Below are 13,806 nucleotides of genomic sequence, written 5' to 3' on the forward strand. Positions count from 1 at the left end.
CCTACCTGCCCAATTGATATTGACCCGGCCTGCCTGACGACGCTTGCTTGTATGTACTGTTATCTGTGGGTGGTTTGGTTTGGTTTGTTTGCACTGTATTATGTTTAGTATTGCACTGCGTTTATGTTTGTATGGTTAGTGTTAATAAATTGTATTGTTTATCACATATCTGAAGTCTGCGTTTCCCTGCATCAGTCACACACCTCTGGTCATACCTGGGAGCCCTGACATTGGCAGTGTTCAGCGGTTCAGTTATCCAGACTTTATTGAAGCAAAGCCTTGTTGGACTTGTATGCTGGTAGCAGGACTTCTGCATTTAGACAACAAGTGAACAGACTACATTTCCCAGAAGTGCTGGCAAAGGGGCAGGAGTGTATATATTGAGAAGCCCAGGAACTGTACAGTAAGAAAGTAAATGGTGAGAGGCGGAGTTCGTGTTTGTGGAGAAGACCATGCAGGACTGGATCGGGACAGTATTGCTGACAAGGAGGACAGTCAATCCTGAAGGCAGGCGGATTGTAGTGCGACCATCGGTATCACTTCTTCACAGAGGCATCAAGAGAACAGTTGCAAGTGACTGTGTTATTTTCTGCTGTTCAGTTCAGTACACCATACACCATAAATTCACATTGGGACACAGACTGCCTAGCCCAGCAATGGGCAAACTACGGCCCGCGGGCCGTATACGGCCCGGCGGACCTTTTAATCCGGCCCGCGGAGCGTGATACTGTCAGGATGGCTGTCAGGATGTGTGTAGGCGGGGCAGCGTGACGAATGTGAGAGGAGCTAGGCTCCTCTCACAGTCCGCCCTGAAGACCGGTGTAGCATGAAAATCTGTCTCCTATGAGGATCTGTCCCCCTCGACGTATCTGCGCATGTGCCGGAGATCGCCGATCGGCTGCTAATGCCTGAAACTGGCACATGCGCAGATACGTCGAGGGGGACAGATCCTCATAGGAGACAGATTTTCATGCTACACCGGAACGGCGCGGGAACACGGCGAGAGGAACGCGTGGAGGAAAGGTAAGTGAATTGACACAGGGGGGACTTGGGGACTTAATATGGGGGATGAATTAATATGGGGAATGAATTACTATAGGGGGGATGAATTACTATATGGGGGATGAATTACTATAGGGGGTATGAATTACTATGGGGGATTAATTACTATATGGGGGATGAATTACTATGGGGGATGAATTAATATATGGGGGATGAATTACTATGGGGGATGAATTACTATGGGGGATGAATTACTATATGGGGGATGAATTACTATATGGGGGATGAATTACTATATGGGGGATGAATTACTATGCTTACTATGGGGGAATATTACTATACTTACTATGGATGACACATACACATCATTCATCTACTCTTGGTCCGGCCCCCGGGTCCAATATATGAACCCATTGCGGCCCTCAAGTCAAAAAGTTTGCCCACCCCTGGCCTAGCCCATTCAGTACTGCGACCTACTGCTTTAGTGTCTCCCTATTATCCAGGAAACTACAGGACTCTGGCTACAGCAAGTGCCCCTGCAGACAGGATTACACTTAATATCTCATTTCAAGCCTCTTCCAGCTCCAAAGGAACTTGCTTCACCAGACCAATTCACCATTCTTAGGGGTTCAACCTTTGCTGAAGTCTGCTTACGCCCCTTCCTTCAACTTTAGCTAATTCTTGCCTTCATCTTTTGTGTTAAAGAGACTTTACCCAGTTTCAACACCACTTAAAGTGGAATCTTTCTTTTGCTGTACCATCTTGAGGAAATCTTGCTCTTACACCAAAAAAGGATCTTAAACATAATGTGCACCAACTAGGGCCCCATCAAGTGCGCAGAATATTTGTCACCATTTTATGATGAGATACAAAAGGGGACATGATTGCTTATATTGAGAACAAAAGTGTTAGCCTAGCATCTTGATATTCCACTTCAGCTCACTTGGGGAGAGATATCTTAGAAGCTGGAATTGAGGTTTAAATTCTGATTCTGCAGGATCGGGTTTACATAAAGTGATACTGTGCTTTATTATTTTGTATAACCTTTTCGAGTGTTTAATTTCTGTGCACATCTACTCTCATTTTTGCTTTGTTTGCACTCCCTATCCTCTGACTTCAATACAATCAGAATATTTGTTCACCTTAAACTGTGTGTTTATTTTATGCAAAAGAAAATGTACACCTAGGTTGATTTCCCCTGGAGGTAGACCAATGGTGCTCCAAAACTCAATGTCTTCTTGGCACTTTAAACTGCATGAGAGTATAAGGTGAAGAGACGGCAACTCATACTCCCGATAAAAGTACTTTATTAAGTACAGTGAGCAAGTAACAGCAGCTTATGGTAAAAAACTTTATTCATAGCCCATTATTACATTAATAAAATGCTTTTATCAAGAGAACAAATACCGGCTCTTCTACTTATACTCTCATGCTGTTTATATTATGTTTCTAAGCCAGGGAGTCCCTCCTGGTCAAGGTTTCACATTTGTGTCAGCAGGGGCTGTACTTCCAAAACAGGCTCAGAACAGACAGGGAACCAAAAAAATACCCAACAGCTCTTAAGGTGGTAGGGCTACACATAGTTCACAAATGTCTCACTTTCTGCCAGATAGTCCACCAGTTTTGCACACTGCCCCATGCCCTTTAGAAAATCAGACCATTGTAAGGCTTCAAAAACGAAACAAATCTATCAAAGAGATAGCAGCAACATTAGGAGTGGCCAAATCAACAGTTTGGTACATTCTGAGGAAAGAAGAACGCACTGGTGAGCTCAGCAACATAAATTGGCATGGACGTCCACAGAAGACAACAGTGGTGGATGATCGCAGAATCCTCTCTATGGTAAACAAAAACCCATTCACAACATCCAGACAAGTGAAGGACACTCTCCAGGAGGTGGGGGTATCATTGTCAAAGTCTACAATCAAGAGAAGACTTCACGAGAGCAAATACAGAGGGTTCACCACAATGTGCAAACCATTCATAAGCCTGAAGAATAGAAAAGCCAGATTAGACTTTGCCAAAAAACATCTAAAAAAGCCAGACCAGTTCTGGAAAAGCATTCTTTGGATGCATAAAACTAAGATTAATCTGTACCAGAATGACGGGAAGAGAAAAGTGTGGAGAAGGCTTGGAACAGCTCATGATCCAAAGCACACAATGTCATCTGTAAAACATGGTGGAGGCAGTGTGATGGCATGGGCAGGCCTGGTGTAAGGGACCGCCCGGCGGTACTACTGGCACTCCACTGAATAGGCGTCCCCAGCGCACGGAGTCTAAGTCCCAGGGTGCTTGTTCACCAGGGCCCCTGATGGTGGGGATGGACTTGGAGCTCCCTGAGACCAGGTCGTGACTACCGGGTGCGTCCGTCAGTGGTAGTAGTATGCGCAAGGGGCTCCCACGGGGAAGAGTCTGATGTGAGGAGGTCAGAAGACCCCACTGCACGGGATGGATGGATGGATGAGCAGGGTCAGACGGGCCGGGTCGGTAACAGAGAGGGCGGCAAGGTACAAGGCAGCGGGCATAGAATGGTCGGGTCACACGCCAGGTCAGCAACAGCAGGTCAAATCCAATAGGGGGCATTCAGGAGAGAGGTCAGGCAAAGCAAGGGTCAGAACAGGAGAAAACAGCAAGGTCAGGTACAATCCGGGTCAATAACTTACAGGGTACAGGTTCACAGGATTCAGAATGCAGGAAAGACCAGAAGGCACTGAATGACAGCTCAGGGTCGTTTAAATATCCCGCCCTGCGCTGCCATTGGTGCCCAGCGGGCGGCCGCGGCTTCTACTGCGCATGCGCGAACTCGAACGCCGCGGCCGGCCCGGAACCAGTGCTCGAGTCCCTGCGCCGGGCGGCATACTGCGCCTGCGCCGGGACCAACGCGGCGGGGATCGAGGGGATCCCTGACACCTGGCTTCCAGTGGCACTGGGTCATTGGTTTTTACTGATGATGTGACAGATGACAGAAGCAGCCGGATGAATTCTGCAGTTTTTAAAGATATACTGTCAGCTCAGATTCAGCCAAATGCAGAAAAGTTGATTGGACAGCCCTTCATAGTACAGATGGACAGTGATCCAAAACACACTGCAAAAGCAACCCAGGAGCATTTGAAGGAAAAGTGGAATATTCTGCAATGGCCGAGTCAATCACCTGATCTCAACCCAAGTGAGCATGCATTTCACTTGCTGAAGGCAAAACTAAAGGCAGAAAGACCCGCAAACAAGAACAACTGAAGACAGCTGCAGTTACAGCCTGGCAAAGCATCAGAAAGGAAACCCAGTCTTTGGTAATGTCCATGGGTTCCAGACTTCAGGCAGTCATTGCCAGTAAAGGAATCTCAACAAAATATTAAAAATGAACATTTTATTTATGATTATATTCATTTGTCCAGTTACTTTTGGTCCCTTGAAAAAGGAAGGATGGCTACTCTTAAAAGCTGTAATTCCTAAACCCTTCCTCCAATTTGGATGTACATACCTTCAAATTAAACCTGAGAGTGTGCACTTTCAGCACATATCCATTATATAACTATACCTTGAATATTTTTTGGTAAACACCTGACAAAAGCTAAAATTGTGCCTGTGTCCAAATATATATGGACCTAACTGTATATGTTGCCTTCTCTGGTCCCCTCTTCCCCAATCAACATGCTAATTAAATCTGTATATGAAACTGCTACAATTTCTGTATTTCTCTATGCAATGCATGCAGATTAGGCTGCATAAGCGGCTTTGTGTGATCTTGGCCAGTCGTTCTCTCTCCCCTCCTGTCAATAGTTGGGGAAATGTCAAACTGCTAGAGGACCATAGCAGCCTTGCAGAGGACAGCTGCAGGTTCTGGATAATGCTTGCTCACTGCCCATTCTGCTTCTCCCCCACCCTTCTTCCTGGCTGTGGCAAGTTGCCAATCAGAGAGGGGAATGTAGTCCCAGAAGGCAGACTGACCATGGAAGTCAATGAAACATGGACTACAGCCCCCAGTGAGCCTGGCTGCAGAAGAGGAGGAGAGAGTGGGGGTTGGTGGACAAACTCGGAGGAAAGTTGAGGAGAGAGAGACAGAGAGCACGAGAGGACTTTGTTTCAGGGTGCCATCCAGAGAGGGAGAGGGAGAGAGACTATGACTGTGCTGCTGGAAGCCAGACTGTGCAGAGCTGTGACCTGAATGCAGAGAGCTGGAGCCATGTTCCACTGGTGAGAGGACCTTGTGCCCATTATTTGCTACCTCTGCTATAAACTGAGCCATTAGGAACTACTGAACCAGCTACTCTATAGTCCTAATACTGCTTGCAGGCCTTGAAGTGTGCCAACGGTTAAGGGGCCCCAACGTTTAGCAGACTGAAGAGTGCGAACTAAAGACTGCCTATAACAGTTGCGTCCCCAAGGTCTTTGCACCTTTTTCTAGTTAAAAAGGTACCTCTAGGAGATGATGCACCATACCCCTGCCTATTCCTTAGACTGCACTCTAAGTCAGAGTAGTAGTATCATCACTTCCATTGTATTCAGCATTCATTTACCCTGCTCTGGTAATATCCATATTGTTCTCAGTTAGCAATATAGAAACTGGCCTTACACATTACTCTATCTAGTAGACTGTGTTCAACTTCACCTGCTGTGTGTGCATTTATGTTCTGCTGCCGTTTATACTAAACTCTTGTCAATAGATGAAGTACACTGATGGCCAAAATTGTGGATACACCTTCTGATTTTGTCAGTTTTGGTTGATATCTTTACTTACTCCCTTTTTTTTTCTTTCTAGACATTAGCTATTCTATTTTTGACAACATATGATACAAGTTTTGAGTTAATTTGAGCAGATTTACTGAAAATTATCAACAGAAAGCTAGATGGTGAAAAGTTGAGGAAATTTTGGCAATTTTCGTTTGTATATTATTGTGTATATGTTATAGTATTTGGTCAGAATAAAGCATTATGTTGCATAACAGAGATTCTAGTTGCAATGCCTGCAATTTTATATAGAGCTTGGGAAACTATTTACCATTTTATGTATTTTTTTAAATTATATTAGAATAATAAATACATTAAAATACTATTGTGCTGTTTTGACCTAAAATGTACTTAAATAACTATATTTGTAGAAATGAATGATACCATCAATTAAAAGGTCAGACTGGTCACCAAAGAAAAGAGTAACAGCAATAACATTAAGAATTGAAGATTATAATTTTCGTGAAATTTCCAAGAAAATGGGTCAAGAAGTTTTTGCATCCGGAGTTCAGAAGCTGTGTGCGCGATTTACGAACGCCAAAAGTATCGAAACACAGCAAGGCAGAGGAAGGAAAATAGTTACAACACCCAAAACTGACAGAAGAATTGCAAGACTTGCTTTGCAGAATAGAAAATCCTCTGCCAAGGATATCAACAAGGAGTTGTCAAATGGAGGACTGTCAGTGTCTGACAGAACAGTAAGAAGTCGACTTGTTGCTGCTGGATTAGGAACTCGAATACCAAGAAAAAAACATTTTTCAAATGCCAACAAAGAAAGAAAAGAGTCAAATGGGCCAAGGAACATCAAAATTGGACAACAGAAGATTGGAAAAAATTATTTGGCGTGATGAAACACGAATTTCTATTTTCGGAAGCGATGGCGTTCGATATGTGCGAAGGAAGAATGCCTTCCTGAGTGCATGACAGCAACAGTGAAACACCTTCAAAGCATCATGATATGGAGCTGCATGTCTTGGTATGGTGTTGGGCGAATGCAGGTTATTGATGGCATTATTAATGCAGAGCGATACATCAAAGAGGTCCTGGAACCAAAGTTGATCCCATCAATAAGCAACTTAGCGGACAAAGGCACAGAATTTACTGTACAACAGGATGGAGCTCCATGCCATACAGCTCATAAATACCTTAAATAGTTCAATGACAAGAAAATTCCTCTGCTTCCCTGGCTTGACTTGAATCCCATTGAAAATATGTGGCCAAGATTGAAACGCATGGTCTTGAGCAAGAATCCAAGCAACAAGCGAGGACTCATTGAGGCTATAATCAATTCCTGCCATCATTTGATCACAGAACAGGATGTCAAAAGACTTGTAGAGTCAATGCCTAGAAGGTGTCAGGCAGTAGTTAAGGCCAAAGGTTATCCAACATGTTACTGAAAAAACACATTGTGACAAACTTGAAATTATCATTTTTATGCTATATAATTGCCAAGATGCATTATGGTACATTTCCACCTAAATTGAACTTATTTAAAGATATTTTGCTAAGGCATCCATTTACTATATTAAATTTTATGTGTGCTATGACATTTTTAGAGATTTTTATATTAAAAAGTACTGAAAAAATGTAAGGTGTATCCACACATTTATTTCTACAATTGTATTCATTTTATTTCTTCTGTGTTAATTCTTTGGTATTATCTGCAGCCAGGCAAAAAGGTATTTCTACTGGTGTCTTTATATGTGCCTGCAGGGTTTTACATTTCACCAGGTGTGTCAGTGGGGCAGAGCTTGTTCTTGGAGTCAAGGCTCAGAGCAGGGACTCCAAAATTACCAAGCGGCTCCTTCAGGGGTGGTGCTACACAACCTACGCAAATATCTAAATGCCTTGATGGGTGATTATCTGTCCGAAGTCGTAGGCATTCCTAGGCAGGCTGCGTTCACATGCAGGCTACCCTGGGTAACACCAACATGTGATTCTCAGTCTTTGCGACTGAAAGAACTGAAATTCAATTAATGAAATGGGAGGGCCAGGAGCAATCGGGGTGGGGAGGAAAGCGCTAGATCATGTTATAAGCTCACAGTGTGCTCTGAAATCAGAGTAAGCCTTTCAATACAGGAGAGGATGTGTACAATATTTGTGAAATTTGTGTCGCGCTCCACTAATAACCAATTAATATTAGTTATTATGTAAGTGTATTAATATCCTTATGTGACCAAATCTCTTAAATAATAACTATATATTATCATAATGTGATCCTCTAAAGAATGATTTTTACAATTACCGTGAACCATTAATTCTTGTGCAATCTTAAAGCAACAAATATTATATAATTAAAATATATAAAATATTAAATGAAATCAAAATTAAATCAAATTAAATCTTCATTCCAAACAAAATATATAGAATCAATCAAAAAGTCCACTCCGTGATATCTTCTCATAAAGTGCTCTTTCTCCTATATGCGCTCACCTTATTTTTTGACCAAACCGTTAAGTAAGGTCAAAAACAGCTTGTGTCCCTTTAAATGGACTTGTGAGTGATTTTCAGGCTGTATCCTTATGCTTAAGAGATTTGGTCACATAAAGATATTAATACACTTACGTAATAATTAATAATAATTGGTTATTAGTGGAGCGCGACACAAATTTCACAAATATTTAACTTTAGGTACACAATATTATGGGTATGTGTATGGTGTAAGCGACCCACACATTTAAATTTCCGTATTATTATTTATTGTTTTTTTGTAAATTTATTTTGTAATACACCATAGTAGCTCACAAGCACTACAATTATATAATGTTTACTAATTACTCATACACTTGTTTGAGGAGCGTGTACAACTGTACAAGATTAAAGGCAAAACTAACCATTCAATGGTTGAAAATTGGCCGGTTTTGCAGTTTTGTCCTCACGTGACGGATGTTGATCATTTGTTGATCTGTGGCTGTAAACAATTAACTGCAGACACTGGTTAGCAGGTGCTGCTGTTAGAATACAATGTTTCTTTAGGGAGAATTTTTCCATACACCTTGAGTGTGTTAATGTACATGTTTTTTTCAGCCCACTTTCTGAATGTAATAAAACTGTGTATGGTCAGTTTAAAGTGGAACTGAAATCTTTTTACAACAGACTGTTAGCAGGCAGGCTGTTATCGCAAGACATGTCTTGTCTGTGATAAAGTGCACCTACCTGTGATGCCACAGTCCTCTGCATCATGTAAACTGAGGTGTGCATGCACAGCTCGGCTTACATCATCCGCAAGGCCTTGTGTGTCAGGATGACTGCGCATGCGCATGAGTAACGTCATCCCACACCAGCCAATGAAGATGCCTGAAGATCGTTACCGAAGAAAAAGATGTGGGCACCAGCGAGGGACCCGGACCATTAGAAAGGAGGTAAGTATAGTGCCTTTTTTCCACTTTAGGGCTGAAGTTGAGCTTTAAAGCCTTTATTTTTAACCCTTTATTTAACTGTATTCTTCAGTAGCCACAAATTATATAAATCCATTTTGCGTGTGCCTTTGCAAATTCAGATATTACCTTGTAAAAGTAGCTGTGATCTCATCACTGTTCTGTACATAGCCTGTGCAAAGCACAGAGCTGTGGGAGGGGCCCAACTTCTCCACCCACTACAGGCTGCCTGCAGAAAACTACAGGAGGGGGCGGAGACAAGACCAGTTACCTTGCACAGGAAGAGAGTGTAGCAGTCTTTAATACAGGAAGCTCCTGCACAAATTGTCATACTGGATTACTGCACAGATCTGAAAGAAGTACACAAAGCACACCAGGATTCAAGGAAGAATGCACAACTCTTGTATTTAGACAATATTTGTTCTTCTTCGAGTTCTGCTATAAATTAGATCTTGTAAGTAGTAGGGTTACACCGATATCTAGCAAATGCTCCGATACCTTTGCGGTGCGATTTGAGGCCATACAAAATGAACGGGCTCAAACTGCAAATATTTGAGCACAAGTATCTGAACTTGTACTCTCCAATCAAAAACGGTATCGGTGGAACCCTAGTAAGTGATATAGGTACCTACACTCCCACTTCTAAACCCCACCAGTAAATAGCAGCTGCCTATGGATGTTCACCCCTGAACATCTAATCACTAACCCTAGGTTCACACCTAAGTGTTTTCTGCAGTGTTTTGCAGAAACGCAGTACAGTCCATTTAACATGATTTCCTATGGGACATGTTCACACCTGTGTGTTTTTACCTGATGCGTTTTTTGGAAACGGTCAGGGACTTTTTTGGATGCAAAAAGTTGCATTTTTGGTTCTATAGACGTCAATGGAAATGCTGCAGGAAAGCATGTGTTGAGTTTTTGCTGAATTTTTTATGCATTTTTGCCGCAAGTACAAAAACGCAAAACGCAATGCAGAAAAGGCTCAAATGCAGCCTTCATATGTGTGAACCTAGCCTTAGGAAAATTTATATAAAGTGCAGCATTCTTATATAAGTATTGAACCTTAAATAAAAATTAGAATAAAGTTAAACGTATCAATAAAGTGATAAGGGTATGAAACATATACTGTATATGTGTCCATTAAATATGTACAATATGTTCACGTATCTAATGGTTTCATATACACTGATGAGCCATAACAATATGACCACTGACAGGTAAAGTGAACAACATTGATGATCTTGTTACAATGACATCTGAAAGTGGGTGGGATATATAAGGCAGCAAGTGAATTGTGAAGTTGATGTATTGAACGCAGAAAAAATGAGCAAGCGTAAGTATATGAGCAACTGTGGCAGGGGCCAAATTGCCATGACAGGACAACGGTCAGAGCAACCACGAAACTGCAGCTCAGTCTGCAGTGGTCAGGGCCTAATAAAAGTGTTCCAAGGAAGAAAAGCCAGCAAACTGGTGACAGGGACATGGGTGGCCAAGACTCACTACTGTAGCTCAAATTGATGAAAAAAGTTAATGTTGGTTTCAATAGAAAGGTCTCAGAACACACAGTGCATCACAGTTTGTTGCATATGGGACTGCATAGCCACCGGCCAGTCACAATGCCCATACTGACCCATGTCCATATCCAAAAGCGTATACAATGGGCACGTGACCATCAGCACTGGACCATAGAGCAATAGAAGAAGGTGACCAGGTCTGATGAATTTAAGAATGGTTTGAGGAACACAAAGACGAGTTTAAAGTGTTAACTTGGCCTCCAGATCTCAAACCAACTGAATATCTGTGAGATGTGCTAGAAAAACAAGTCCAATCCATGAAGGCCTCACCTCGCAACTCACAGGACTTACTGACAGCTTGGTGTCAGATACCACAGCATACCTTCAGAGTTCTAGTAGAGTCCATGCCTCGACGGGACATGGTGGGTGGTCATAATGTTATGGCTGATCAGTGTATATGTTCCATACACTTAGCACTTAATATTGATATTTTGCACTTTACTCTAATTTTTCTTTAAAGCATAACTAAAGGCAACACATTTTTTATATTTGGATAGAGCGCAGAGGGATTAGAACACCTGTCAATGTTTATTGCTGTCTGTGTCCCTGTTAGAGAGATTCACCCTATTTGTCTTGTTTACCATTATAATTAAAAGTGAAAGTAAAACAACATCCCAAATTATGGGTTGTCCCCAGAACAGTAAAAGAGGGGAAATCTTCCAATACGAACACTAGTTCTGGTGACTTGGGGGTGGGCACGGGATTCCTTTAATTTGCAGGGATTTCCTCTCACTTCCTATTTTGACTAGGGGACAGGAAGTGAAGGGAAATTTCCACAATGAACCCGAATTTGATAGGTACTCACTCCCACTTCTGCTGTGATTGCATAAGGCGATCAGAAGCGGAAGTTGTTCTCCCCCCTCCCTCCCCGTAGTCTTCTGGGACACGTGACAGGTCCCAGAAGACTATGGGACCATTCACAAAGTGCACCGCTTCTCATGCACGCACAGTGGGCACCAGGCTGTGAAGCCACAAGCTGTCCCAGCCGGGAGCCCACCCTGAAGATGCCAATGCTGGGGAGAGAAGACGGCCAGTGAAACCAACTGTGGTGAGAACAACGCTGGACGAGGGACAGGTGAGTGTCTGTATTATAAAAGTCAGCAGCCAAAGTTTTTGTAGTTGCTGACTTTTAATTTTTTTTAATTGAACTGGAACTCCGCTTTAACCTCTTCACACCGGCCGAACGCAAATGTGCAGCCTCCCGGCGTCTGGGCCTAGACCCCGAGCGGCCGCATATTTGCATTCTATTAAAAAAGAACATATGTGCTGAGGGCGCGCGCCCTGCGCGCTCCCAGCACACATGTCTGGTACTCAAGGAAAGGCCCCGATCTCCTCTTTCGATCGGGACCTTTCCCGATCATGTAAAAGGCGTGTCACGGCAGTCACATGACCCTAAACCCTGCCCTGCCTCCCGGCTTCTGAAACCCTTAAAGGGCCGAGAGGCACCGGCGCCAAGGGGTTAAGGTCCTATACTTATATAAGAGTGCTGCACTTTTAAATGATAAATAAACACATTTTTCTTAATAAAGTAGATTGGTTTAGTCCCTGTTCACATCATTGCATAGGGGAAACGAGCATTGCCGCTATGCAATTTTCACATTGTGATTTTCATGCGATTCTGTGTGTCACATAGGGCAGCCCTTTCACTTGAGTAGGCTGCACTATTAGTGTTTGTTGCCCGAAAAGAAGCTCCTGCTCCTTTCTGGGTGACAAACTTCATTTAATTTGTGAAGGTGCAGTTTGCCACGATTGCTGCGTGATTGCGGCCGAATCACAAGGTGTTTGAGGTGCCATTGAAGGATAATGGTATCTAAGCTCGTGCAGCGAGTTGTGCTACGATTGCCACGCAATTTGGGATCGTGAGCAGAATCACAACGATTCTCCCCGTGATCCCAAATTGCGAGATGTGAATGGGGCCTTAGTTTGATCAAGCACTGTGTGTTATAAACAATTCTAAATCATACAATGAACAGATAACACTTCTGGTTTAACTATCAAAAGACGGAAAACATTGGAAAGATCTGTAAGTAAAACAGAGAAGCCTTTTAGGGCAGGTTTACACTCCTGTGCTCCGATCTTGATGCGACTTTCAGTGCAATTATGTAGTGCAACTTGGACTCAACTTGGATGCGATTTGTACTGTAATTGCAGATAGTAGCACACATAAGTGAATCATTATGAAATGACACTAAAAATTAGCTTCAGGGGTGTTAGCACGCTACACAGAGGAAAGCACTATGTAATCTAATGAAGTGAGCACTCAGTATGTTTAATAGTATTCTATGAATACACAGAAGCAGCCAATGATCTGCCATCCCCCCCCCAATACAGAAAGCTGCTGACTTGAACACATGTACTGAATGGTGCAGCCCAACACTGCTCTGAGCTGACAGCTGTGTACCTGCCTATGGCTGCACTGTCATGTGTTCCTCCTATACAATTACAGAACAGATGAGTCAGGGAACCCTGACAGCTAGTGATCCTGCAGGCTAGAGTGACAGCTGTATGCACCACCCCTGACAGGGTATGACAATGATCTGATGACACAACACCCAATGCACAGCCTGTGCTGCTTTATACAGGGACAGGGTACTTTATATTAGAGGCATAATCATGTATGCAGAGGCAGATGGATGGAGATGCAGAAAAAACAATGCAGACAGAGCGTCATCATGCTATTATTCCACCTAGCACTCTCTCTCCTCCTCCGATCACTATCCCCCAATCTTAAAGAGACACTTACCCCCTGAGGAGTGGATCTTCTTTGATTTCCTCTGCAAGGACATTATTTTTAAAGAGGCTGCAGCACACCAGGAAATGTGGATGAGGATACAGTACACCTATCTGCAGAGAGCTGCTAATGCATCCCTCCCAGCCACACACTCACTGACAGCAGGGAGGGGGCACACACACACAGGAAGTCACCCATGCTCCAGAGGGGAATGGAGCCAGCCTGGGCTTATAGGCTTACACTCACTACACACAGGTATTAGCCTGCTAAATGCAAAGCACAGCAGGACAGGCCGTACGAGTTCTCTGTATTGTGGGATGCATAAGGTTCTATTTTATCCAAGGAGATCTCTGTAGATAGATCAGAGAATCCCAATTTACTTGACATGTTTTTATTG

General features: G+C 43.1%; 1 protein-coding gene across 1 annotated transcript in view; it reads right to left on the minus strand.

The window, feature by feature from the left end:
- The window catches only part of ATP8A2 (ATPase phospholipid transporting 8A2), an 870,132-nt gene extending 856,576 nt beyond the window's left edge, over positions 1 to 13,556 (minus strand). Inside the window, exon 1 of the mRNA XM_089685820.1 lies at positions 13,422 to 13,556. Coding sequence (XP_089541946.1) covers positions 13,422 to 13,464 — 43 coding nt within the window. The 5' untranslated portion in view covers positions 13,465 to 13,556. The remainder of the gene's footprint in view (positions 1 to 13,421) is intronic.
- Positions 13,557 to 13,806: the final 250 nt, after the last annotated feature.

Source organism: Staurois parvus, unplaced genomic scaffold (genome assembly GCF_062004578.1).
Source record: "Staurois parvus isolate SC_StPar_1 unplaced genomic scaffold, SC_StPar_1.0 ptg000387l, whole genome shotgun sequence".
Taxonomy (NCBI): domain Eukaryota; kingdom Metazoa; phylum Chordata; class Amphibia; order Anura; family Ranidae; genus Staurois; species Staurois parvus.